Below are 27,879 nucleotides of genomic sequence, written 5' to 3' on the forward strand. Positions count from 1 at the left end.
TCCGCTCCGAAGAGGCAAAGCGGGGGCTCGCTTGGTCTTCACTTCCCCCCCCCCCACCGAGGTGGGCAACAAGTGACAGGTGAGGCAGCAGCGAAAGGCAGAGAGACGTCAGTCATGGCATCAGAAGAAAAAGTCAAGTCCTTTTTCTTTCTTCTTCCAGAACCTCAGCGCTTTGGAAAAGGCTTTTCTCCCTCTTCAAAGAAAAGTTCCTTACTTTTAAGTTTCCCGGGATGCCTCTCTCTGTCTCTTTCTTCCCAACTCCTTCTGCCTCACCCAAGCTCAGACCCCATGCCAGGCCAGCCTGAAACCCCCGCCCCTGGCTGCTCACGTTCCTTGCTCCCGCGTCTGCAGCCATCTCCACACGTTCTGTGTGGCCCTCGGCCCTTCTGGAAGCCCTGAATGTGTCCGGCTTCCTCAGCCTTTGCCTTCCCTTTATTGGTTTTTCTGGGTCCTCTACTTGCCTGTAAGGCCTGAGTATGAAACTTCCCAGGTTGGTAGGGATTGACCCCTCATGGCGCCCCACAGCTTGGAGACATTTGGGGTCACAGGCCTCAGTACTTACAATGTACAAGGCCTCATTTTTTTTGTCCGGAAGCATCTGGCAGGTGGGCGTCTGACCCAGTTTTAGGTATGTCGGCCCCTTGGCAGCCCTCAGAGGCTTGTGGTGCTCTTGAGTGAGGAGAGGAGCCAGCTTTGTGCTTTGGGGACCAGAGTAGCCACAAGGCCCTCCGACTGTGTAGGATGGATGAACTCACCAGAGCAAAGCAAAAGTCTAAACTTCTTTAAGTAAAAGTTGAAATTGCCTGCTATATTTTTCTTCATGTTTCAGATTCTTTCGACATGCCTAAGTGATCTTCTTCCTGTTTCCTCAGAATTAACCTAACTTTGACTCATCATTTTTGATTATCTGCTCTCTGGGGGAGCAGAGACAGGTCTCTAGATTACTTGTAAAGTGAGGTTCAGAGGAGCAGTGGGCCAGTAATCTTACTACAATTAATTCTGTGATGAATGAGGGTAGGCATTGTCAAATGTCACAAGTAAGGGAATAGCTCCTATGATACAGGAAAACCTTTTCTGGTTTCATTACAGGACCGAGGAGAATAGTAGAGCAATGCCCAATAAGTGCCCAATAAGTGCAAAATCTACACGCGTTTTTACATAGGGATGGGTAAAAAGGGGGAACCAAAGATATTGGACTCTGTATTGCAGTGTTTCTTCCTGTTTATAAACGGGTGGGGGTGGGGTGTTTCCCCATGAGTCTCTGCTGTGCTTGGATGGGTTCGAAGACTTGGGTCAGGATAGCACTTTTCGGAATTCCTTCTTAGACCTGAAAACCCAAGGCTCTGCCTTCAAATAAATGCCCCTCACCACCCCCCGCCGAGGAGGGAGTGTGTTTATGGCATTTAATGTAGTGATTTGGCCTCGTGCAAGGGAGCTCGAGGCATGAGTCACCAAGTTACATGTACAGAGCACCTCTTTAATGCACTCCCCTTCCAGGTGCCGGCAGATGTTGAGAAATGTCAGGATCGGATGGAGTGTTTCAACGCTGATCTGAAAGCCGACATGGAGCGGTGGCAGAGCAACAAGAGGCAGGACTTCCGGCAGCTGCTCATGGGAATGGCCGACAAGAACATCCAATACTACGAGAAGGTAATGAGTGTGCTGGCAAGACCCCAGCCCTCTCAGTGAGGAAGCACGTCTAATAGCCAGAGAGAGCCTGGGGCAAGGGCCTGCCCGAAATCCAGCAGCAGCCACCCCTGCGGGTCCTTGCCCCACTGTGCGAGATGCGGCGCCAGGTTTGGGAGCAGAGGCCCCCGTGGGGGTGCCCACAGGGCATTCACGTGCACACGCTGCTCACGGAAGCGGCAGTTCTCTTCTCCCGGGCCCTTTGGGCCTGGCGGCTAGCTGCGCCCCAGAGTCAGCAGGCCTGCAGTCTAGGGAGAGAGCAGGACCCAGAGGGCCCTGGGGTCTCTCACTGAAAGCAAGCTCCTTGAGGCTCCTGGGGCTCCCTTACGTGGGGTAGGGTCTGAGTCTAGTTTCTACTCCAACCTCAGAGTCACCAAGGAAGGAAGCATGGAGTAATCCATGCTCCACATGGATCCACTCCGCTCCCCAACTTGACCAAAGGATGCCTCTCTCCTCCTACCTGCTCAGAACTCCTTCCCAAATGACTCAGCACAAAGACCTGCTTCACCCCGAGCTCCTTCTACACAAGGTCTTGTGTGGTTCTTCTGTTGTGCCCTTTATGCAAGAGATTGCTCAAAGGGAGGATCACTTTGCCAAGTAGGGTGCTCTCAGAGGAGAGTGCCAGTCTTTAGGTTCTTGGCCCTTCATAAGGATCTGGAATGAAAGGGGATTGCTGCAGTGGAAAGAATATCCGCTTTGGCCACTTACTAGCTGCGTGTCTTAGGCAAGTTACGTAACCACTCTGGGTCTCATCTTCTCCATATGAAGTGTGTGTGAGAGAGAGAGATGAGGAATAATGATCCTACTGCATGGAGTTGTGAGGACTAGCAATAGTGAATGTAAGATACATGATGATGTTTGGATCCGAGGAAATGCAGTAAGTAGAGTTTCCTCCCCCTATATTCCCTGTTGGGAGATCTAAGAGTGGCCCGTTCAAGCAAAACATCTGAGGTCAGTAAGGAGGCGTGGGGTTTCCACCCACTCTGAGTCAGGTGGCTGGCTCACATCACCATCATTTACATCCTTGTGCAAGTCCTACCCACACCTGGAGCAAGTCTTCCTCTTGGCTGAGGACCTAGAGCCTCCTGAGGGCTTGCAGCTTGCCATCTTTTCTGCTTTTTGAAGGGAAAGAATTTCTGCCAGCTGTGAGCTGTGTGGACGGTACATTAAGGCCTCATAGAGACCCCGCTGTCTTTCGTCTCAGAGATGGGGATGATATATTCAAAGCAAACACCGGCCACGTCCCCAGTTTCTAATAGTGATGGATAATCCACGTAGACCTCGGATGTTACATTATGTACGTACATTACTTAGACAAGACATGAGACAGAGGTCACCCGGTGGGACTAACAATAAAAGGGTAGCTCAGAGAAGAGTTAAGAACCTGATCCTAAAATCTGATGTTGAAAATGTGTGTGTGTGTGTTGTCATTTCAGTGCCTCATGGCATGGGAGTCGATTATTCCACTACTACAGGAGAAACCAGAGGCCAAGTAAGTTCCTTCTTGGGACCGAGACTCTTCTACCTACACAGGGCATGGCACCCCATACCAGGACGTCCCTGTAGTGCCAGAGAGGTGGCACTGAGAAAACAGCCACAGAGTCATCTCTCCTTTGTGTATTTCTCTCCCTTCCCGCCCCCCACCCACCTTTGTCTGACAGTGGTTCTCCGTTAGTATTTATTCCTTGGTGGAGTCTGTAAGGCTATAATCATCTCTCAGCGAAAGAAGCATACCTCCGTGTTGTGAAGGAGCCCATTAAATCTGGAACACTAAGATCTGCAGCTGAGGGACGAGACAACCCAGCTGACGTTCTGACATCTCGTTACAGTCTCCTGTTTGGGGACAGCATGGTTGCCTGCGGTGGAAGAGAGCCCGGTTCTTGCTTTTCCAGGACACGAGGAAGGCGGGCACAGAGGGCAGCTCTCGTTTTCCACAGACACACGGGGACTCTGGAATTGACCTGTGTGGGCATCGACTTGTCTCAGCCTAGAAGGGGGTGTTGGCACCTCCACGGAAAGTCCTTAATGTACAGTGGCCTATAGCTGTGAGTGTGGCCTGCTGCCTGCTTGTGACGAGTGGCACCTCTTTTGTGGCTCCTGGTTCACATAGGACCATTTATATCAGCGTCTGTATGCGTCCGTGCCCAAATGAGCAAGCCAGTGTCCTTGTCCTCGTGCGATACCTCGGGGAGCCGAGGGGGCAGTGCTCCCCAAACTTGTTTCTGACACTAGAATGCAGTAGATTGGAAACTGTTTTTTGTGTAAAATGGGGGGGGGGGTGCATTTTTCTCTGTGAAGTTCTTCAGTGTTTTTCTTTTGCTTGTTCAGTGTCGTCAGAGTAGAGCTGAGGCCCGTGGTGGGAAGTCCGTGTTGTCTGAGGTCAGAGTAGCTCCCAGTAACTGGGGTCAGTGGGCATATACTAGGCCCCATCTCCACGTCTGCTCTGTGCCGTCTGCCTTTACCTCACCCAGAACTCCTAATTTAGTGTCTCCTACCACGTCCACCGAGTGTTTGGGCGGCCTTTTGTTGAGAGGCTGGTGTGCCGTAGTGACACAGTGGAGGTTCTGGGAACTCCGTGTGCATGTTCCATATGAAGTGCTTTAACCCTCGATAGTCCCTGGTCGGAAAGAAAAGTCGGTACCTGGATGGGCCTCGAAGATGACAAGTGCTAACAGCGAGCCCTTTGCTTCTCGATAAGCTAAAACCTCTTCAACTTGCAGCCACGTTCCCCAGTGACCACTGGCCGCATCTCAAGTCTTCAAACCGACACGAAACCGACGAAGAGGATCTATCTTCCAACTCCTTTTCTTTCCTCCTGAAGTGAAGCTACCTATGCCGCGTTTGCGCTCTCCCGTCTGTGGCTCATCTCCCCGTAAAATGATCAACCTGAGCCTCAAAGAGGCAGTTAGTGTTCTTGTCGCGACGCAGCCGGGCCGAGGCGCTGGCGCACACGCGGGGCGTAACCCGCAGGTACCCGGCCGCGTGCAGCGTGTCGAGGTTCCTCCACCCCCTCGCGCCCGCGGCGTTGACCTCGGGTGGCCACTGCCGTGATGCCAGGGGTGCAGCAGTAGGCCAGCACAGAACAGTTCGGCTCTGTTTCATTCATGTTTTGAGGAAGTCACGGTTTCAGTTAGAACTTTTGTATCCGTCGGTACTTGCCTGCACCGTCAGACCCCCTCACGCCGTTCTCAAATCCTGCGATGTGAATTTTTGTTTGGTACAATTAGAAGTGATTCATCGAAGCAGAAGGGTAAGGACAGGCCATCTAGCCCAAGTGGTGAGTCCGTGTTTCATGCTACCTCTAAGCCATCACGTTGGTGCGGGTATGGATGATGGACGTCTGGGTCCAAGCTGACAGCTTGCTGGTAGAACAGGGTGTATATCCAATAACGGGTTGACGGCCCTCTCTTGATATTTCGTGGAAGGCACTAAACTGACCCAGCAGCGAGCGCTCATCTCCAGGAACGTGCGAAGCCTTGCCTTGTGGAATGCGTGCTTTAAAAACGTTGTCCGGTGTCGTGAGTGCTTGGAAAGAATCGTGGAAAGAGTTGATGGGAAGACCAGGATCTCATCTGCCGCTAGTTGCCAAAGCCCAGGAGCATTCCCGTGGAAAGTTTAGTTGGAAAAGAAGGCAACCCTTCAAAACAGTCATGGGGCTCCTCTCTGGGACATACGGGAAGGGAGTGGAGGGGGGACGCGGTCGTTCCTTACGTTATTGGAGGCAGAAGACTAGCTCGGAGGGGACTCGGGCATCTTGCGGCTTGTCTTTCTCCATTTGTTTGCCATGTGATGTTTCTGTGCTTTAAGACACCAGGGAGAGCTGGGACACTGACGCCAGAGCCGGGAGAACCTGAATATGTTCCAGGCTCCCCTGGAGAAATGGTCTTGCCCGAGAAGGGACGCTTGCCCCTTCCTTCAGGCTGGCGGCAGATGAGGTGAGGAGGCCCAGGAAGAAGGGACGGTAGGCAGTGAAGGAGGCTCCCCAGGCCTCCCCGACCCCCACGGCTCGTCCAGCCTCTGCGGGTCAGGAGTCCCAGGCATCTGCCCTTTCATCTCTGTGAGCATGAAGGGGATTCCCTGTGAGAAGTGTGACCGGAGACTTCCGTGCCGAAGACTGCCTCGTAGAGGCTTCGTCACCCCGTCCTTCTTGGCTCCACAAAGTCGTGGTGCTGAGATCACTGCCTCCTCTCTCATAGTTGTGTCCCAGGAGGCTTTTGCTTGGGGACACGCTTGACCTCAGGCAGACAGACTTGGACAGGTTTTGAGTCTTGGGCACATGGCAGCCGAATGCAGAGTGACGCCTATCAACTGCCTCTCGGGTGCGGGAAGTGAAGGGTTCATTCACCCAGGTTAAAAATCCAGGCTAAGGCAGAAGAGGAGAGGATTCCTAGAAACTGAGCAGATTTTAGAGATGCACTTGGTGCTGAAGGGAGCACTTGTGCTTTGTGGCAGATACGGACACTGCGGTCTTCCTTATCATGTGGTGGATCCACAAGGGGATCCTAGGCTACTCTGCCCAGAGCCAAAAAACCTCTGTTCTTCCTGAAGGAGGAGGGAACACGTTTCACAGCCAGGTTTGGGGCTGGGTTTTGTCCTTTAATAAGACTTACTAATGATTCCCAGTGACCTCAGATAAGTGCAATTATGGAGATGATTGGCTCGTATTTCACTGTGCTGCTTGTTGAACTCACCAGTCACCTTCCTTTAGGTGAAACAACAAAAGCCAGTACGACTCCGGGGGTCGTGGTGAATGTAACATTGTTTGTCTTCATGCCAAATTTCAGCCACACCTGGAGCGTGTTCTACATGTTGTCGAATTAAATGTTTTACCGGTCGCCATCCACACGAGGGATTTAAATGCACGCTTGCAGCTCATTTCTCGTGAGGCCACCTTTGTTTTGAAGTGACAGGAAGTCCTGCTTTAGAGGAGGGCATGGTGACCTGACTGCCTGTCTGCAAGTGGAGTGTGTCTCTTGGGCTGGTAGGTGTCAGCCTGGGACACACCCAGGGTCCGAGTGACTTGGCCCTGCCGTCAAGAGCATTGACATCGCGGGCCCCTGGCTTTGTTTTCATACCATTCATTACACTGCAGAGTGGTCCTTCTCTACCCTCTGCCCTGAGACAGGCAGGAGAGAGACATCGCCACAGCCTCCTGGGCCCATGTGGGCGTCGTCTGTTTGGATGTCAGGATGGGGTGACCTGGCCTCTCCTCGGGCTGCGCTGAAGGGTGCTCCCGCTCACGAGAGGCTGCCTGTGTTCAGGGCAGGGCACAGCAAGCCTGCGGCCCACCTTCCCGGATGCCTACTCTCAAAGGCCCGTGGAAACTGAGTAATCTAATTGTCAGGCTGGAGTAACACTGCAGTCCATCCCCATTTACAAAACATTTTGGGAATTTGGCTTTGCCTTCTCACTTTCAAGATGGCAACAGATTGGACATGGCCTCTTATGTTTTCTCCATTCAGATGGCAGGTGGCATTTATCAGTAAATTCGAGTAAAATGTTATGATGTCCTGGGTCAGACTGACCTATCAAGCTGGGTGTGTTGGAGTTGTTCTCTGCTTCCTCATGGTTTTTTTTTGTTTTTGTTTTTTTTTTTTTTTTTAGTGCATAAACCAGGAACCTGATTTTTCATCAGCCCACCCAATAGGTGGTTAGCTTTCTGCTTTAAGCATGTCTGGCCTCCCTATAGTCGCCTGGATGAGAGCGTGCACAGAGCTATCTGCGTTAGGAAAGGTGGAGGAAAGGCCTTTGTCGCGGGGAGTTTGATCGTTGTTTCTTAATCGTATGTTTGAATTGCATTCCGGGTCTGGCTGTCTAACCCTTTCTATGTGGCAGAAAAATATGTTCTTCAGGCAGTTTTTACTACTATAGATAGCCTGTAAATAAGTACTTTGGAAAAAAATAACAAACCAGTAAGATATTTGTCTTATATAGAAACATTCTGTGTGTTTAGCACTTGAAAATCAACAAATCCAGACTTTTAAAATTGCCACAGACTGTTGAAAGCCTAACTCTACTTTTTGAGAATTGTCAACACCTACTAATATGCCTTATTCTTCAACTAGTGTGTTTTAGATTCTGGATAGAAAGAATTTTTTAGAAACGTAATCAGTTGTTCCGCTTAAATGCTAGAGGTCTAACATAGCCAGTCCTCAGCCCTCTTAAAGAAATAAGAAAGTGAGGTTCATAATTAGGGCTGCCTTTTGGGAAGAGAAAGCTAAGTATTGCTATTGCCAAATGATATTTTTGATAATGTAAGGAAACACAGGGACCACTGAACCGTTTGTGTGTGTGTGTGTGTGTGTGTGTGTGTGTGTGTGTGTTAAAGTGTGAAAGATTAACTTAGTGCCTTTTGGCACACTCTTGATTGTAGAGGATATATGGTATCAGCATTGACAAATCACGTAGATACAGAGAACTCTAGATTATGACAATATTAATGGTGTACCCCGATTCTGCGGAACAGTTTTTTAAAAGATAACTGGGGGCGGGGTGGGGGGCTCAGAGCAGCGTGTGTCAGATAGAAATTCTCCACAGGTTGAAATGCCAAAAACCTAAAACCCATTGATTCTTTAGTCCATTTTAATAGAGCTTTTACTATTAAAACCAGTGACGGAGTATTGCAACACGCATGTCCCTGGCAATGCCACCCCCTCACCAGGTGATTCGGGGCTTCCTGCATGCCAGGTCAGAGCAGGTCACACCTGTCCCCACCCCTGAGTAACAGGTTGTTCACAGTCTCAGACCAACCCTTCAGTCTCGATGGTACCGGAAGGAGAAAAGGGGGGTGGCTTTTTTCCGCAGTGTGGGAACGGGGAGGGGAAAGCAGATTGCCAACAAGATGAGAATCTGTATGACAAAAAGACACCTGTGTCAGCTGGGCCTTCGTCAGACAACAAACCAGCAGCTGTTAGCAGTCAGCACCACCACCTGGACACCCCTGAGGTCTGGTCCTGTCCCGTAGGCACCCCCAACCATTGTACTTCCGTGTGCCTGATTCCTCGATGTCCGCGCATTGGGAATGCATTGAGAGATGATGTACATCTGATAGATTTCCAGAAAATAAACTGCCAGCAACCTTTCTGACTTGCATTTTAACTGTTGAAAAAGAGATTCAAAACTTTTGCTTAGGTCATGTCCAAAGTGTGGACTGTATTTCTTATTTTTAGAGGTCATTCTTCACATTTAAAATTTGAGAAGAACCCCTCCCCCCGCCCAAGGTATTGATGAAGTCCTCCCTCCGTGTAAATGTGTTCTCTTCTCTCTATGCTGCCAATAAGCCAAATCAGAAGCTGTGAAAAAAAAAAAAAAATGTGCTCAAGAATGTGTGTGGACGAGAAAGTGATTTATTCCCAGGTCAAAGTCTCTGTTTCATGAAGCTACCAAACTTGAAAAAGAATGTCACGTTTTTCTTTCTTTCTTTGTTATGGAACCCAGAGATTGTAAAAAGAAAAAAAAAGTTTTGTTGCATTTTCTGATGCTGGCACGAGGTTTTTGTCCACTTTTTTTCATATATCTGTGTATAAAAAAAAATCTGTCCATTGTTTACTATGAAATTAGTATTACATTTTGAGGTAAACAAAAGAATTTGTATTGCTTGTTAACTATTAGCTTGTACATTTAAAAGGTTTCTTTACCTCAATTAACTTAAAGTAATGGACCAATAAACCTACGAATGATGCTTTCTTTACCTCGAATTGTGTTGTCATTTATAACACTTTACGCGACAGGAAAACACGTGTGCCTTGTATTTTGTTTTCTTGTTTTCTCTAAAGAGGTATGAGTTTGCCTGCAAGAATCAGGATATACAGAGCAACAGGAAAAAGATATAATTAACCTATTTTTACTCCACTTCTCCGTAGATTTATCCTCAGTTTACCTTCTACACCCCACAGGTTGGCACCGATTTGGGGAAATGAAGAAACTACCTGGTGTCTGTTCACAACCACTGTGATTGGCGGGCAGCCTGGCAGCCAGCCCAGGTACTTTCGTGAGGATTTCTTCCTACTCCATCCCATAGCAAAGCACAACATCTTCTCAGTCAGGACCAGTCATTTCCTGATTTTTTTTTTTTTTAACTGCCCTGATGCTTTTAAAAAATCTGTTGGGCAAGAAGAAATGCCTGTGGTTCGTTAGGGTGTCAAGAGTGTGTTTCGAAGGGAGACCAGAATGCTCGGTTAATGACCCCAAAGTACTGGAAATGCACTTGAACTTACTGACAGTAGACATCACTAATCCAAGACTACAGTCATACACAATGAGGCAGCAAGGCGGGATAAGAGAGCTTTGGGATCAGATCTCAGCTTTTTCCACTCGTTACTTCTGTGGTTTTAGGCAAGTCCCATTTCTCTGAACTTCAGTATATTGATCTTTGCAATGAAGACGTGCTTTCCCTTGGTGGGTGCTGATGGGTTTGGCGATAGTGTATATATATAAAGCATCAATGTGTCTGCCAACACTTAGATGACTGGACTGCTCTTACGGGAAGACTCTTCTATTACTTGTTTAGATATGGCCAACGTAAATATCAAGCATTCCCATAACAATCCTTCCCGTTTGCTTTGTCAAATGAAAATTAAGGGGGGGGGGGTATATATTTCTCGTAACTGCTTTAAGAAGGTGATGGAGATAGTAGGCTGGTGGACTGTGGTCAGACTGAAGCCCTGGGGAACAGATGGGAATAGATCATAAAAGTTGTGGCAATGGGCGATAGGAAGGGTGATGAATTTAAGAGATTTCTGTGGTGAGGGGAGGGGATCAGAGATGAGACGGAGTTTTCAAGCCTGGGAGCAGGGAGATGACGTCATTAACTCACACGTGAAAACAATCAGGAGAAAAATGTAAAGGTTGGAGTAGCTTAGATGGTGAGGTGGGAGAATAATTTGGTTTGGAATTATGTTTGAGGAAATCCAGGTGGAGGTGTCGACCAGATTGTTGGAAAAAGTGTTCTGGAATCCCTGAGAGTAGACTAGATTACTTGGGGAACATACCAGGGACAGAGCTTTATGGGCCTCAAGAATTAAGGATGGGGGCGCCTGGGGGGAGACTCAGTTGGTTAAGTGTCTGGCTGTTGGTTTCGGCTCAGGTCATGATTTCCTGGTTTGTGGGTTTGAGCCTCAAGTCGGGCTTCACGCCGACAGCACTGAGCCTGCTTGGGATTCTCTCTCCCTCTCTCTCTCTCTTTGCCCCCCTCCCCAAAATAAATAAACTTAACAACAAAAACAAAAAAAAATTAAGGATGCAGGAAGAGGAGGAGAGGGACTCAGGGAACATTCTTAAGAAGAGAAAGGCCCATAGATACCATTGGTTCTTAAGCTTGAGGGCTTGTGAAAACGCCAATTGTTGGTCCCCACCTCTAGAGTTTGATTGGGGTGGAGCCAAATAATTTGCATCTCTAACAGGTTCCCTGGGGATAGTGAAGCTGCTGGTTCAGAAACCACACTTTGAGAAGATCAAAGGGGTTAGAACCTCTGTTAGAAGAATTGGTGACCTGGGGCAAGTGGAGAAGGGTCAAAACTGCCACCTTAGTGACAAATTGAAAAGGAGCCAGTGCTGGGGCTTTGAGAGCCCAGCTCAGGCTAAAACCCACAAGCGTATGGTGGGTGAGCGTGAGCAAATAAGGACATGTTTCTGGATGCTCCAAGCCAGCTTTTCAGGAGCAGGAATGGAGCTGCCAATGATGAGATTCATCCGGGTTGGGGAGCCGATCAGGGGCTGGGACAGGAGGCAAGGAGCCAAGAGGAAGGAGCATAATCGGTGAGAATTTAGCAAGGTAAGCTTGGCCTTGAACTCCACTTCCCATCCCACCTCCGCCCATGTCGTCTGTCTCTGGGAGAGGCTCTGCCTTCTTCCTAGTTGCCTGAACCTCAAATCTGAGCATTCTTGCCTCCATCTGCCCCACCCTCTGCAGATCACCTGTCACCAACTCCTGCTGACCGCCAGCTCCCAAGGATTTCTCTAAGTCCCTCTACTGTTCTGCACCTTCACATCTTATCCAAAGTCAGTCCGCCATTGTCCGTCACCTGGGTTACTACCAGACTCTCTGCTCTTGTGTCCTTTCTGCAAGTCTTCTCTCTCCTTCTGCCCCTTCCTGCCCCAGTTCATTCTCAGGGATGCCAGGACGCATTCCATACTCCTGCGTGAAATCTTCCACCAGCTATCCCTGTTACTTTAAAGAGAAACTTTCAGGGCGCCTGGGGTGGCTCAGTCGGCTAATCATCTTGACTTTGGCTCAGGTCATGATCCCATGGTTCATGAGTTTGAACCCCACATCGGGCTCTGTGCTGACAGCTTAGCCTGGAGCCTGCTTTGGATTCTCTGTCACCCTCTCTCTCTGCCCCTCCCCCTGTTGTCTCTCTCTCTCTCTCTCTCTCTCTCTCTCTCTCTCTCTCTCTCTCAAATAAACATTAAACAAATTAAAGAGAAACTCTTTTTAAGGCTCTATATGTGTATTGTTGTTTCTCCCTACCACTCCAGTCTCCTGGTCTTGATTCTGGCCTTTTGGTACCTGTCCCTCCCCCTCTCTTTGCTCCCCTTATAGTGAATTCCTATATCAAAAGATATTTTCACCTTCAGGCCTTCCAGCTTGTTATTTCTTCTGCCTGGACTGTCCCTTAACTTCTGGCCTGGGTGACTCCTTATCCTTCCAGGGTTACCGTAGTCCACTTCTTCTGAGAAGCCTTCCCTGCTCTCCTAAACCTGGTTAGATGCTCCCTTATGCTAGCACTTATTATAGGATATGTGGTTGCCAGCTGTTCTGTCTGTTCCACCTGCTGGACAGAACATTCTGTCAGGGCATGAGCAGTCACGTGCTTGCCGTAACTCAGCACCTAGCATGGTGCCGGGACCTTAGAAGACATGCCAGAAAGGCTTGTTTATTCCCTGCAAGAGATCAGAGGTGTAAACTCTCTGAGCCCAAACGCTTGGAGCTTGAAATGCATTCCCTAGCTTTAAGTTTTACCCCCGTATAAGAATGCCATGCCTGGAGTTATAGAGGGAGGCTGGCCGGGGAAGAACGATTCACACGCATACAGTAAATGTTGATTTTATTTGGAGGTGAGCCTGTTTTTCTATGTGTAAGTAAAATAGTCTGTAAAAATAGGTACCTCAAAATAAGACGGCTCTTGGCCTATCTCCTCTGCCCTCTCTCTCCACACCGCCCACTTTGGGAAGAAGTATTGTTGACTGAAAATATGCCATATGATAGTCACTAAAGAAAGTCGTTTGATATTTGCTTCTTAAAAACAACAGTAATGATGGCAGTAAAACTACCCTGAAGCCAAGAGCCTGAGCCCCAAATCTCTCCTGAGTGTTCACAGCTAACAAGGCCTCAAGGAAGAAAGCTTTTTTCAAGGTTTTATTTTAATTAAAATATATATATATGTATATATTGGCTGATGTTCACTGTTGGGAGTTCTTACAAAGCATCCCCTCTGCGCTCCCTCTAGGCTGTTGAAAATGCATGCTTTGGCTTGAGTTTTCCTGGGGGACCCCCAGCACGGCACCCAGGTGACCAGTTAGTGGTACCTTAGAGCCAACTCCTGGAAGAAAAGGGGCTGCTGTCTGAAGCCCTTTATGCGTCTCGTGTGACTGCGCACGGCCCCCTGCATCTAACCCTTGGAAGTTCACCCTCTACTGTCCCCAGAACCTAACCTCTGACAGGGACGTCTGAAAGCTGAGAAAGTTCTATCACCAAGAAAGTGCTTTTCCCCACCCGCCAGGGACCCCTGAGCCAGAGCAGCTCATGCCCAAGCCAACTCCGGCTGGAACCTGGGGTTTTGGAGCAGTGGCTTGCTTTGGTCACTAGCACCCAGTCCCTTCTGTTGACTTCAAAAGAAGCCATTGCTGGTGTTTTCAGCTCCCGTCGGTCAGCACCTTCATTTCTCTGCGATGTCTCCATATTGCAGCCATGAGGCTTGTTTGTAGGCCACGATGCTGTAAGAATTACAAGACAAACAGTTGGAATGGGGCAAAGGGTGTGCCTTTTCCTTCCCGCCAATGGCCGCCTTTTTTATCACCTATAGACTGAGAGGCTCTGACCATTGTCCCCAGAATGTTGTTCTGAGTGGAGAGATGGCCCATTCCAGCCCTATAATATCTCAAGCCCTTTGCATCTACATTTTCCTTTTCCTGAAATCTCTCTCCATCTCACTACTGCCTGATGAACTCCCATGTGTATTTCAAGATCAAAATTGGGCTAATCCAAGCAGAATTCGCTGCCTCATCTTCTGTCCTTGTATAGCCCCTTTATCTGTTCCATAAATTCTCATTACATTGTTTTCAAATATTTGTAAAAAAAAAAAAAAAAAAAAAAAAAAAAAAAAAAAAAAAAAAGGGGAGGCCTGGGAATTAGGAGCTCTGACTTGAAGTCTCGGATCTGTGTGACCTTTGGCATGTCCTTCCACCTCTGGGATCCTCGGTTTTCTCATGCTTGAGCTCTAGGAACCTCAGTTTCTAGGCTACAGAAACCTCTTCCTGGCTGATGGTCAACACCTGGAAGCTGCTGGATGGGGTGCCAACTTAAGTCCAAACCTTCTAAGGGAAAGCTTTGTGGGAACTTCCAAAATCTCTGGTGTCCCACCTTCCATGAGTCCCAGAGCTCTACAGGGAGGAATATGCACTGTACTTGAGACAAAACTCATTGTATTAAAGAGCTGGCAGGAAAGTCCAGATGTGGGCCGACACCAGGTCGCAGCCCTGCCTCTGCGGCTGACCCCTACTGTAGACCCCAGTAGCAAAGCCAGGTGGCGATGGCCAGCCACTGCCTTCATGGTCAGCCAACAGGCAGCTCTGGGATACGGATGGCCAGCAATGCTGGCTAGTAGGTGCCACACCCTTCCAACAGATCGTTCATTAAACAAATACTTTTTGAGTACTTCTTACAGGCCAGGCTCTCTGCTGGACACAGATGATATGTGCTGAGCCAAACGGCCATGGCTCCTCCCCTCAGGGAGCCTACAGTCTGGTGGGCAAGCGTACAAAAAGATAACCCCTAACCGTCAACTATCAGGCTATGAAGGAAAATGGAGGAAGCTTTGGGAGCATATGATAAAAGGACCTAATTTAGATTAAGAAAGGGATTTGTCTCAAAAGCTTTTTGAGAAAATGCTGCTTAAGACCACATCTAGTTGGGTTAAGAAGGAGGCATGGGCGCAGAAGGGGGAAGAGCATGAGGGGTGGCTCCTGGGGCTGACACCTGGGGTCGCGGAGGGTGGTTAGTGACAGAAACAGAAATTACGGAGGTTGGCAAAGCCAGGTTACAGAGGACCTTGTGGTCCATGGGAAGACATTGGGTTTGTATCCTAACAGCGGTGAAAGCCAAGAGCAGAGCTTTGAGCAGGAGATGATGTGATTCTGTTTAAACACTTGAAGGAAATTGCTCTGGGCACCTGGTGGAGAGAGGATGGGAGGGAACAAGAGTGGACATGGGAGGAATGGTCCAGAGGCTAATCCGGTCGTTCAAGTGCTCTGGCCTAGGGGTGGTAGCAGTAGTGATTTAAAAACAAAACAAAACAAAACAAAACAAAACAGGATGAATTTGAGGACCGTTTTGAAGGTAGAGTCAGTGAGGCCTGACGGATTGGAGGTGTGGGAGGTGAAGATGAGGGCAGACTTCGGTGACGGTTCCTCCCCCGGGTGAGTGGTGGTGCCATTTAGGGAGGCGGCAAAGGCTGGAGGGGGAGCAGGCGGAGGAAGGCGTCAAAAACCCAAGTTTGGAAACTCAGGTGGTAATTTGAAGTCTTGAAACAAGTGCTTTAGATTGCTTCGAGAGAGCATATGAAGCGAGAACCCAGAGTAGAGCCCCAAAGAATCTTCCATTTGGAGGTGTGTAGAGAAGAAGTGATGAGGTGCTGAGAAAGCCCAGTGACGGCCAAGAGTGAGCACGGGTGCGGGGGCCGCGGAGAAATCACGTGGGGTGAGATGAGGGCTGAGCGAGTCCACTGGATCCAGCTTTGAAGAGTGGTCGGCGGCCCTAGTGAGAAGAGCGCTGCTGGTCGAGGGGGGACCTCGGACGTCTGGGCTGAGAAGTGAGTGGGCGGTGAGGACGCAGGCAGCAGGTGCACACGAGCCTTTGCAGAAGCTGACCGTGAGGAGGAGGTTGGGGAGAGAGAGGGTGGCCGCTCGCGTGTCCGTTCCGGTAAGAATTCAGGAGAGCGCAGCTAGCCCGCGGAGGGAGCTCTCTAAGGAGACGGCACAGGTGGCACCCTGGCACCTGGTGACTCTACTAAGAAGCAGTGCGGTGTAGAGGATCAGAGACCGCCTGCGTTCAAATCCTGTCTCTGCCGCTTACTACGGGCTCTGAACCTTTGGCAGGTTACGTGATACCTCAGCGCCTCTGTATCGTTATTTGCAGAACAGTAATAGTAATTACGTCAGAGGGCTTTGGGGGAAGATTAAATTCATTAAAACATTTTAAGTAGTAGCTGGCACATGGTAAGAGCTAGCTACAGGGTTGCTATTATTATTACTAAGAAACAGGTGGGGAGGGAGGAGAGGGATAGAGTGGCAAGTGGGTTGAGGATGGGCAGAGCCAGAAAGTTCTTTCTTCAGCATCTCCCAACTGCAAGAAAAGAGCAAGAGGGTGGGGCACCTGGGTGGCTCAGTAGGTTGCTCATCTGACTTCGGACAGGTCATGATCTTGCAGTCCGTGGGTTTGAGCTCCGCGTCGGAGCTGACAGCTCAGAGCCTGGAGCCTGCTTTGGATTCTGTGGCTCCCTCGCTCTCTGCCCCTCCCCCACTTGTGCTTTGTCTCTCAAAAAAGAAATAAACATTAAAAAAAAAAAAAGAGGAGCAAGCAGGAGAGGGCAGGTTCTCACAGTCACGTGAAATGGGCTCACTGTGGTACCAGGCAGGCCTGGGTCACGGTCCCTTCTGGCAAGCAGGCTGTTGGCAGCTCTGACCCAGGGACCCCTCCTCCCCGCCTTCTGCCTCCACTGTGTCCTCTGCCTCCCTGCTCTGACATGCCTTCCTGGGCTTTTATGTCATTGGAACGTAGCTTTTCTTTCTGTGGTTAGAAAGCTCTACTGGTTTTCCCTGTCGCTGTCACTTGATGATTGATGGTTCAGCCTTGGCCTCTTCTAGCTGTAAGAGTTTTTCAGGATCTCGTTTATTTAGTGACTTCACGGAAGGGAAAGGTAATGGAAACACTCCCTTTATACCAGAGTCCTCAATTTTGGTTGTATATTCGAGTAACCCGGAGAGCTTTTAAAAAGGCCTGGGCCCAGGCTGCTCTCCCGATCAACCGAGTCAGAATCTCTGGGGGTGGGATCCAGACATCAGTGATTTTTTTCAGCCTTTCTAGGTGATTCTAGCATACAGCGAATGAGGCTTTATTTGCACATGTGTCTGTTTACTGCTGAATGGCCACAAGACGGAAATAATTAGCAATTACTTAACGTGCCTCATTCACGCAAGCACTCAAATACTTACTCGACTGATACAAGATTCTGTCCCTGCATCTGTGATATAAGACTCTGTGCACGGAAAGTATGGCCAAGTCCAAGTGCGTGTTACACAGCGCACTGGGGTGAGACGTTCAAGGGCGGCCCACCTCCTTCATGTGCCCTGAAGTCTCTTAACAAAGGCACAGGATCCCACTTAGTACGCACACAAGAAGCAACGAAACTGTGGGAAGGAAAACGACTGTTGCTATTTTCTCAAGGCTTTCATTTGTTCGTTTATATCTCTAGCTGTGCCACCCATTAGTCAGACTGGTTTTCTTTTGTTTCCTTTGTTTGTTTGTTTGTTTGTTTAGGTTAATGAGAATATTTCGCCCGTGTGCCAAATAGGGCTGGGTAAACTTCCAAGTGGCACAGCTACTAATCCATTAGTCACTTGGACAAAAAACTGGGGCTCCTGACCGATTTGCGTTGCGTGCTAAGTCTTGGTAGCTAAGCCCAACCCATTCAGCCAAGACTCGCATGAAAATAGGGGCACAGGAAAAGGCCTAAGGGCTGGGCAGTCTGAGGACAGGTCTGGCTCAGTCCCACACCTTGAAAAAATGAGAACTGGGCCAAGAAGGCCCTCATAATCATACCGCTGCTTACACAGATTCTCAGCTGCCTGCCTGCCTTCCTTCCTCCCTTCCTTCCTTCCCTCCATCCCCCTCCCTCCCTCCTTCCCTTCCTTCACTTCAAATCTTTCTTTTCTCAACTACGAAATAGAGCAAAGAGCCTTCATTATTGATGGCTTCTGTCTAAGGAGGCTCAACCTTCTGTGTAGGCAGGGACCTACATTATGATGTGATGTGAGAATTCCAACAAGGGTCTTCCCCCCCATCCACGTCCCACTTCTTTCAACCTGCCTTCAGTTATTTTCTATTCTGCTGCCTGTAATGCCACCATTATTGATGTGTAGACTTCTCTGTGCTACCAGGCAGACCCTTTAAAAATGCAAATCTTTGGGGCGCCTGGGTAGGTCAGTAGGTTAAGCTTAAGCGTCCGACTTCAGCTCAGGTCATGACCTCACAGTCTGTGAGTTCGAGCCCCTCGACGGGCTCTGTGCTGACAGCTCGGAGCCTGGAGCCTGCTTCCGATTCTGTGTCTCCCTCTCTCTCTGCCACTTCCCTGCTTGCTCTCTGTCTCTCTCGCTCTCAAAAATAATAGACATTAAAAAAAAATTAAAAAAATAAAATAAAATAAAATGCAAATCTTTATCAAATCCCTCATGTTACGGTGGGTAGGTTTATTGTATTCCTTTCTCCTCTGGTGGGAGTGATACAAGCCTGAGAGGACCTCACTAAATGAGAAGGGGTAAACAGGCCTAAACAGGTTGAAGCTGTGCTGTCTAATGTAGCGGTCACTAGCTATGCCAGCCGCTTAACACCTGAAATGTGTTCAACCTGGGTCCAAACTGAGATGTGCCATCAGCATAAAACACGTACCAGATTTCAGAGACTTAGTTAAAAAAAAAAAAAAAAAAAACAACTCATTGATTAATTTTGTAAATTGATGACATGTTGGAGTGGTATTTTGGATATGCTGGGTCAAGTCCAATGTGTTACTAAAATTAATTTCACCCGTCTTCCCATTTTTAAACGTCACAAGACGGTTTAAAATCACATACATGGTTTGCTCTTAGGACTCACGCTGGACAGGGCTGGTCAAAGACCATCTTGGTGATGTCCTAGGCTAGTGCTCTTACCGTGGAACCAGACTGCCTCTTTTTTTTTTTTTTAACGTTTATTTATTTTTGAGACAGAGAGAGACACAGCATGAACGGGGGAGGGGCAGAGAGAGAGGGAGACACAGAATCGGAAGCAGGCTCCAGGCTCCCAGCCATCAGCCCAGAGCCTGACGCAGGGCTCGAACTCGCGGACCGCGAGATCGTGACCTGAGCTGAAGTCAGACGCTTAACCGACTGAGCCACCCAGGCGCCCCGCAGACTGCCTCTCTTGGGCTTCTCCAGCCTTCCTCCTGCTTGTTATCTCCCTGACCTGAGTGTTCTTATTTTATAAATGAGACGACTCCCCCACAGAGATCAAAGGAATTGCTCAAGTCCTACCAGGAGCTCCCACAGTCCAGGGGCATGTGAGATTCCGGGGCACTGCCAGGTGCCCAGCCCTTGGAGGGCGTGGAGAGAATACTAGGAAGTGAGGCAGGATGATTCTCCTCTAAAAGGACCTCAGAAAAGACGTTGGAGTGGTTCAAGAGGATATCTAATCCCAGCCTCTAATCAAAAGGAAGTATAAAACTGCCAGGAAGTAACCAGCTGATTGTGGCCCTCTATTCATTATTTACGAGTTCGGGGGTTTCCCAGATTGGCAGATTATTAGCTTGGGAGAACAGGAGGACTTCTTATTTATGGGAGAGCCCCCTCAGAACCCACTGCATAAATGCTGCAAATAAATAATTCTTTATGATAATAGACTGGAGAGGGTCCAAGAGGCCCTGACCTAAGCCCAAAAGCCCCAGCCCAAACCAGACTCTCCTTTCTTACCCAATCGGGATGATGGCCAGGAAGGAGAGAAAGGAGGAGAGAGCAAAACAGGTGCCCACGAACTTCTCCATGGTGAGCTGATAGATCTTGTTGTACACCGTGGACGTCACCACCCCAGTCAGAGCCAGGGACAGCTGCAGGATGACGAACACCTTTCCTGTGGAAGGGACAGAGGTTACCAAGAAGATATGTTGCTGTCCCTTCCATTTTAGCTGCTAGCCGAGTCTCTAGGGAGCTCTCAGGAGACTCCGCATCCTTCCCAGGGCCGCCTCTCAGTCTTGGCTCGTTCCAGCGGGACTCCTGGCTCCTTCCTGCAGCCTGCGGGTAGCAGTGTCCTCCTTTGACGGTGGCTTTTCGGTGACCGACTTTCTGAGTCTCTCCCATCCTCCTGTTTTCACCCCCTCTGCTCTAATGGACACCGGAGTGTTCCTAGAGTATCCAAGGCTGCTTCTGGCACCGTCTCATGGGCCTTTTGCAAGTCCGAACCCTATGCCTCAAGCCAAGCAGCTCTGAAACCGGCCGGGCAGAGAACTTCTGAGAGATTCCTTTCACTCACCGTAAGAGGAGTCCTTTATGAGTTTGGACATTGCCGATCGGATGGTTGTGATGGGGATGAGAGCGAACAGCATGACAGCTCGAGCTGGAAAGAAATCACAAGAGAACACTCCTTGTCGTGCCCAGGCTTGGCCAAGGAGTCAATCGGAAAAAGCAAAAGCCTCACCGGGAACCTCCCCCTCTCCCCACAATCCCCACGGGCTTGCCCCGCAGGGAGTGGTTTCTCCGTCTGCAGGCTGACACCCTCTCCGGGGCGGGCTGAGCCCCTGAGCTCTGACGGTGCCATAGATGCCGCAGACCCATCTGCGAGGTGGCAGGGCACAGCTGGCATGGTGACGGGTAGTGAAGGGTGTCTTCGTCGGCAGAGTTACGTGGCATCTAGGGAAGTAGAGCTGATGTCACGGGAGTGACTTTAGGCTCCTCTCCTTGTCCGTGGGACAGAGGTGTCTTCTGTCGCCATTCATGAAGCCCTCTAGTAGACAGTGCCAGGAACTTTGGCAAACTGCATCCAGGAGTGTATACCACACGTACAGCCGCCACCACCTTTCCTTCTCACATGCCTTATTCCTAATCCCAATGTGCTGTGTGTTTAAGTGGGGGGGGGGGGAGGGGGGGACAAAGGTAGAGGTGGTGGGAGGGGAAGGGGAGAGGGGTACTCTGGCTTTTGCACGTGGCCCGTTTATCTGGGAGTCGGCCAAACCTAAGTTGCCATTTTGTTAGGTGTCTTCTGAGATGTGTGACCTCAGCCAAGGGAGAGCCTCTGATAACCATGTAGAGTTGTTTTTTTCTAATGTGTTAGCCACTGGCCACGTGTGACTATATGAGTTAATTAAAATCAAATCAAGTCAAATTGAAAATTCTGGTCCTCAGTTGTGCCAGCCCCATTTCAAGTGCTCAACAGCCACACATGGCGTGCGGCTGCTTTTATCAGACAGACCAGATTTAGGACATTTCTATCAGTGTAGAAAGTTCTATTCCAACATTGGTCTAAAGAGCTCTCTGCTTGTGGTGGTCCGACCTGTGTCCTCAGGTGGAAACTTCATTCTGCTTCCTTGAAAGAATTTATTACATTGGTCGTGGAAGGCATTTGTGCCTTTTTTTTTTATCCATTTTTGAATAGCCCATGCTTGGCCCCAAATGACTTTAATTAAGGGACCTTTTCAGCCTGATTACCTTAATGTTTTATCCCTTTAAAACTGGAGAGAAGAAATCCAACCCCGTCTCCGAAGGCCAACCTGAAACCTTCCCTCCTGACCACGGGCCCCACCGGCCAACCTCCGCTGACCTCCCAGAGCCACAGGCATCACTCTGAGGCCACTTCGGCAGGTAACACAGATGGCCCAGTAGACAGTACAACTCAGATGAACTCAACTGCACATGATCCTGTCTCCCTCGTAACTTCCTAGGCAGGGGGTATGGTCTCGGCTGCTGAGCCGGGGACACCCGGACCACGGCGTCCCTGGTGTCGGCCCCACGACTCAAGGGGCCGGCCGTGCCCTCGTCCTGCCTCCCCGAGAATGCCAGACTCACCGATGTAGAACATGTATGTCTCTTTCACGAAAGCCAAGAGGAGGGCTCCCGACCCAAAGGAGACCATCCCAATCACGATCATAGTGGTGTCCCGGAAGCAGCGGGAGAAGAGCAGGACGCCCAGGAAGCTGGTGATGAAGATGGTGTACCCGGCTGCCATACCATAGCCCACCTGCACTTGATTCCACCTGAGAGGCTCCCTGAGCACAAAAAGGGGCATCACGTCCACGGTGCCCACCACCGCCAGGTCATATATGACGGCACCCACAAAGAGCAGGGCGATGACAGTCTTTTTGGGCACTGCTTTCCCGGGAGATGGAGGGTACCCCTCCACACCCTGCTTGTCTGACTGATCGGGATCCAGGGTACGATACGTGCCAATTGTGCCTGACACCGTATCCACAGCGGGGAGCGCCGTCCTGGGACTGGCCGTCGACTCGGGGACCTTCAGCACCAAGAGGCTGTACACAAGTGCAAAAGTGGCACAGCTCACGCTGCAGGCCGTCAGCACCAGGCCCTGCCCCGAGTGGTGCCCAGTCATCTGCTTGAAGAGGTGCCCCGAGGCCATGCTCCCGCAGAATCCCGCCAGGCCCAGGATCAGGTCGAGGAGGATGAGGCGCAGGGAGCGGCGGTCCTCGGAGGAGCCGAGGGATCCCAGGGCCATGACGCCCGACCAGAAGGCGGAGAAGCCGCCGCACAGCCCGTTCAGCGCCGCCGCCCCGTACAGCACCTGCACGGGCCAGTCCAGCAGCACCTTGAGCAGCAGCCCCAGGCGGGAGAGCAGGAAGCCCAGCAGGGACACGCAGATGGAGATCTTGCGGTGGTAGCGGTCGCTGAGCCAGCCCAGCCCGTAGGCGGACAGCAGGGGCGTCAGGCCCGCCACCAGGTTGTAGACGATGTAGAAGTTGGAGATGGCCCTCTGCTGTTCGTCCTCCAGAGCGTCCCGGGGCGACGGGCTGGCGCTGTGGTTGGAGGAGGCCCCGGCTCCGAAGGACGCCTTCACCACGAGGAGCAGCCCCGCCTCGTAGAGGGAGGCGGCCACCTGCGTGGACGCCACCACGGGCTCGATCAAGGTCCTCACCCGGAGGCGAGGCAGGGGGCCGCTCCACGGACAGGTGGCCTCGGGGCCCATGAGGGCTCTCGGAGACGGGCCGGAAGGGCTGGCCGGACTCGGTGCGAGCGCGACTATGCGCCGTGCTCCCGGGTGCGCGCGGGACGGGGCCGAGCCGGGGCGCGTGTGACAGCGGCCGACCCTGTGCCGGTGACCCCCGGGCACGGCCACTCCTCCCGGCCTTTTAAGGCCGCGCCCCGTCCCCGCCCCCGCCGGCCGAGCAGGGCTAGCGGCCGCCCAGGAAGCCGGGCGCCGGGGAGCGCACCGCCCGTTTCGGCCCCCCGCGTCGCCGCCCTCCGGTCGCCGCGTCACGCTGCTCCGGCGAGCGCGGCCGCCTGACGAGGGCCGATTGCCCCACAGCCAGGCGTGCCCCGACCTTCCCCTAGCTTGTCCCGGCGGCCGGGGCTGAGACCCCCACCCCCCACCCCCTCCCGGCAGCGAGCAAGATTCCACTGTTCCTGGAGGGCAGGTCTGGGCGCGCGGTGGGGAGGGCCTAGGATTCTGCCTGGGTTCGGGGCTTCGGTGTGAGGTTTTATTTTATTGGGTTTAAAAGCAACAGGGGACCCGTGTTGCTTGCTGTAGGGATCTGGGTAGCAAGACTTTGAGAGAAGCGCCACTATCTCTTTGAGTTGTTGATTGCAGCTCTTTTGGATGAAAACCCAGCAGTGGGATCCCACGATCATAGGGTCGGTCTAGTTTTAATTTTTTGAGGAACTCCCATGCTATTTTCCATAGAAGCTGCACCATTTTGCATTCCCACCAACAGTGCACAAGGCTTCCAATTTCTCACACACTCACTAATACTTGTTGTCTTGTTATCTTCTTTCTTTTTTTAATGATAGGATAACCATCCCGACAGGTGTGAGCGATTTCTCGTTGTGGTTTTGATTTGCATTTCTCTGATGATGAGTGATGTTGAGTATGTTTTCATGCTGGTTGGCCACCTGTGTGTCTTCTTTGGAGAACTATCTATTCAGGTCATTAACTCATTTTCAATGGGCTAATAACCCAACTAATAATTGGGCTATTAGTTTGTTTTTGTTTTTGTTCTTACAATTAAATTGTAGGTGTTCTCTATATATTCTGGAGATTAGCCTCTTATCAGTTGGAAAGTGTGCAATATTTTCTCCCATTTTGTGGGTTGTGTTTCACTCTGATGTTTCTTTTGCTGTGTAGAAGCTTTTTAGTTTGATGGAGTCCCACTTGTTTATTTTCAGGATCTCGAAGAGATGTCCGTCCTCCTGTGTTCACTGCAGTATTGTTCACAATAGCCAAGATGTGGAAATAACCTGAATGTCCACCGATGGATGAATGGATAAACAAAATGTGATATGTGTGCATACAATGGAATACTATTCAGCCTTTAAAAAGAAGGGAATTGTGCAATTGGTGACATTTATGAAACTTGAGGACATTATGCTAAGTGAAATAAGCAAGTCATAGAAAAACAAAGATGTCACTTACATGAGGTATCTAAAATAGTCAAATTCATAGAGTCAAAGAGTGGAATGGTGGTTTCAGAGGTGGAGGAATCGCTAATCAATGGCATAAAGTTTCTGTTAAGCAAATAAAGAATCTCCAGAGGTCTGCTGTACAACACTGTACAATATGTTATATACTTAAAAGTTTGTTAAAACTCTCGTGTTAAGTGTTCTTACCACAATTAACAAGCAAGCAAGCAAGCAAGCAAACAAAAAATCCAAACAAACAAAACCTCAGGAGAAGCTAGGCTCAGCCCTTTGACCAAGCCAAAGGCCTCTGGGAGAACAGTCCCGCTTCGAGTGCCTGCACTGGCGGGCCTGGAGTTAGCATGTGCCCCAGCCTGCAGGATCCAGCCTCAAACCTCAGGGCCAAGGGACAGACAGAGAGGTCCTGCCAGCCCTAGGTGTCCCTCCAGATGACAAAACTCTCTGGCAGGGGGTAGATCCCACCAGAAAGAAGAGAGTCGCCAGAGTCATCTGCTCCCGAATAAAATCCCCAGGACCCTCTGTTTCCTTGCAATTGCTCTTCCGTTTCACAGGCTCGCTGCCCTGGATTGGCCTGAGCCCTCTGCTACTCTGGCTGCCTTGCTTCCTCCTTTAAGTGCACACTTCTGCAAAAAGGATCAGGCTGATGGGTGGTGCAGGGGCAAAAATGTACCAAGAAGGGAGCGCCTGGGTGGCTCAGTCGGTTAAGCGTCCAATGTCAGCTCAGGTCATGATCTTACGGCTCATGGGTTCAAGCCCCACGTCAGTCTCTGAGCTGACAGCCTGGAGCCTGCTTTGGATTCTGTGTCTCCCTCTCTCTGCCCTTCCCCCATTGTTCTCTCTTTCTCTCCCTCTCTCTCAAAAATAAATAAACATTAAAAAAAGTTTTTTTTAATGCCCCAAGAAGAAAGACGCTTCTTCAGGGTCACTGCAGGGATGGAGAGTCAAAACACACAACCTGTCTCCTTGTCTCTTTGGCCCCGACACAGCCATGGCAGCATGGACCAGCAGGACCCTGAAGCCGCACAAGGGAGACTCAGGTGTGCAGGGAGCATTTATAAAGTCAAACAGATAATGTATTCATGGAAGGAGGGACTAAACTCCAAATGAGTTTGTGCAGATATGTTTGCCTTGTAACTGAGCTATAATCTTCTGTTCCCCTCCCGGTCACTGCTCAGCCCTTTGTGTCCGACCCAGACAACTCTGCCTTCTGCAAATAGACCCATCTCCCATTAAGATGTGTCCTGCAGTCCCCATCAAAGCTTTCTCACTCCCTTCTTCCTCCCCTTGCCTAGGCCCACCTGGGGAGGTGCCGGTTTCACCCAGCGCATGCCTGGCTCTCCCACTCCATTCCTAACCCTGTTTTTTCAGAGGCTGCAGCGAACCAGTTCAAGCCAGCCTGTCCCTGTGTGGGGCAGAGGCTCCAGGGGATGGGTAGGTTACGGGGAAACGGTATTCAGCAGTCAGATATGGCCATGAGAATGGCAACCTGAACTGTATGGGCCACTTTGGCCATTTCATCAAGCAGTCTGTCTACTCTTGGGGTTGCAGACTCTAGAGGGTAGACTTTATCCTCCCTGGGAGGGTCCATGTTGTCTCAATTCTTCTCATCCTCTTGTGAAACTAAGGACATTTGAGGGGCCTCTGAGAGATTCCCCCCGGATCTAGGACAGGTCATCATGACGCTAGCCAGCCCCGGGACCCTCCAACCTTGGACCTCATCCTCTGACCCGGAAATGAACTAGACCCGGGGCAGTCTGTATTTCTGCCAGTTTCGGCCACTCTAGTTTGGATTATATTTTCATCATGTCCCACTACCCCCTCCATCTCTGACTGTAGGCTCCAGCTGAGTTAGTGCCTGGCCATCCTAGACTATTTGCAGGGTATGGCCTTGAGCCAAGGTGAACCCTGACCCTGCCACTTTAGTCTCTAGCTCAAGGTTGACTTTATTAAAGTACAAAAGTCACACTATTTGAGGAGAAAGGGACTTAAAAAAAAAAAAAAAGAGGAGCAGCTAATATTTACTGAGCCCTTACTGTGTTCTAAGCACTTTACAGGAATGAATGAATGTAGTCCTCCCAAGAAGTCCATAAGCTAGTCTATCACTTCATTTTATGGTTGGAGAAACTGGGGCCAGCGAGGTTAAGTAATTTGCACAAGGCCACACAGCTAGTAAGTTGGGAAGTCAGTATTTGGCACTAGTCTTTGCAAGCCTATAGCTATTGGGAAAATACAAGCACGAGGGACTTTATTTGAGGGTGCCCTCTCAACCAGCACAGGAATGTGGAAAGGAGCAGAAACGCCTTAGTCATCATGTAATTATTATTGATCAACAGTGTATTACATAAATGGAGAGGGACAAAGGAGTGGATGGAACTTTATTCATCAAATGTATATACCAGGCACTTTACAATCAAGTTAGGAAACACTTCTGTTTTCTTTTTTTTTCTTTTTTTTTTTTTTAATTTTTTTTTCAACGTTTATTTATTTTTGGGACAGAGAGAGACAGAGCATGAACGGGGAAGGGGCAGAGAGAGAGGGAGACACAGAATCGGAAACAGGCTCCAGGCTCTGAGCCATCAGCCCAGAGCCTGACGCGGGGCTCGAACTCACGGACCGCGAGATCGTGACCTGGCTGAAGACGGACGCTCAACCGACTGCACCACCCAGGCGCCCCAACACTTCTGTTTTCTTAACGGATGGCTCCAAAATTCATTTTAGAAAGGAACGGTGTTTGTTGGGAAAATACCTTAGATCGGTTAAAAGGTGAAATCCCCAGGCCTGGGTTTCAGCTATGGACGAGGCTCCTGAGAGGGGGTAGAAGCTCTGTGAGTGAGTTGAGGACAGGGACTCGTCTGGTGCTCTCCAGAGGGAGGGGCGGGGAGAGAAGGGGGGGGTTGCGGGGGAGGGGCGAGGGAAAAGAGGTGTGGGGAGGAAGTGAGTCTGGGGCGTTGGTGGGATGGGCCAGGACAGGAATCCCCCATGTCTGGGTGGTCAGAAGGACTTTAGAACAATAGAAATGTCTAATAAGGGTTTTAAGCAGATCGTTCGTTGTCTTCTTGTGTGTATGTGAACCCTTCCTGAGGCTGCTCCCTGCTCCCTCAGTTCTTTAGAAAAGTCTACTCGGGAATGTTTTGGTGGCGTGAGTGCGGTGTTTTGGTGGAAATGAGTAAAAAAGCTGCGGTTGGTGTCTGGGCGGACACAATGCTGAGCAGCAGGAGGAGGAGGAGGAGGACACCACAAGAACATCGATCTCCCAGGGATTTGCTGGAATCTGGAACAAGGCTTAGGACTTAATAGGCTACGGACTTGGGGAGTTAGGCCATTGATCCAGATCTTGAGGACCAGGGACACCCTTGAGGTGTTATTCTCTGTTGTTAATATTTCAGGGGCTGAGTTCAGTCTTTCCCCCAGACATTGCAAATGAGGAAAATTAGATGCCCTCACGGACACAAAAATGTAATGGAACCAAGGGAAGATGTACCAACTCATCCTAGGGGGCAGAGACAAGCCCTGTCAGTGACCATCGAAGCCCTGTCTGTGAAGGGTTTCCCAGTGGCCAGTCCATCACCCCCAGCAAGAGGCAGCCTCAGT

General features: G+C 50.1%; 2 protein-coding genes across 8 annotated transcripts in view; one reads left to right on the top strand and one right to left on the bottom strand.

Annotated features, from left to right (window-relative positions):
* The window catches only part of SNX30 (sorting nexin family member 30), a 118,615-nt gene extending 108,676 nt beyond the window's left edge, over nt 1-9,939 (top strand). For 2 of the 6 annotated variants that reach the window (XM_045043953.1, XM_045043957.1), the window contains exons 8-10: nt 1,498-1,650; nt 3,123-3,178; nt 9,582-9,837. In XM_045043953.1, the coding sequence (XP_044899888.1) occupies nt 1,498-1,650; nt 3,123-3,178; nt 9,582-9,822 (450 nt within the window). In that variant the 3' untranslated portion in view covers nt 9,823-9,837. Of the gene's footprint in view, nt 1-1,497; nt 1,651-2,054; nt 3,097-3,122; nt 9,377-9,581 lie in introns of those variants that run through there. The other 4 variants (XM_023242574.2, XM_045043954.1, XM_045043955.1 and 1 more) reach the window with 4 other exon arrangements.
* A 2,775-nt stretch (nt 9,940-12,714) lies between these two features.
* Nucleotides 12,715-23,009, bottom strand: SLC46A2 (solute carrier family 46 member 2). Of its 2 annotated transcripts, XM_011288491.4 has the most exons (4): nt 21,709-23,002; nt 20,180-20,263; nt 19,624-19,780; nt 13,414-13,620 (listed from the first exon to the last, which is right to left on the bottom strand). In XM_011288491.4, exons 1-4 carry the CDS (start codon nt 22,838-22,840, stop codon nt 13,563-13,565), a joined length of 1,431 nt encoding a protein of 476 aa, XP_011286793.2. In that variant the 5' UTR covers nt 22,841-23,002; the 3' UTR covers nt 13,414-13,562. The 2 variants fall into 2 exon arrangements, with proteins under 2 accessions (XP_019671898.2, XP_011286793.2); XM_019816339.3 differs by lacking the exons at nt 19,624-19,780; nt 20,180-20,263 and having other exon boundaries at nt 12,715-13,620; nt 21,709-23,009.
* Nucleotides 23,010-27,879: the final 4,870 nt, after the last annotated feature.

This window comes from Felis catus, chromosome D4, assembly GCF_018350175.1.
Source record: "Felis catus isolate Fca126 chromosome D4, F.catus_Fca126_mat1.0, whole genome shotgun sequence".
NCBI lineage: Eukaryota > Metazoa > Chordata > Mammalia > Carnivora > Felidae > Felis > Felis catus.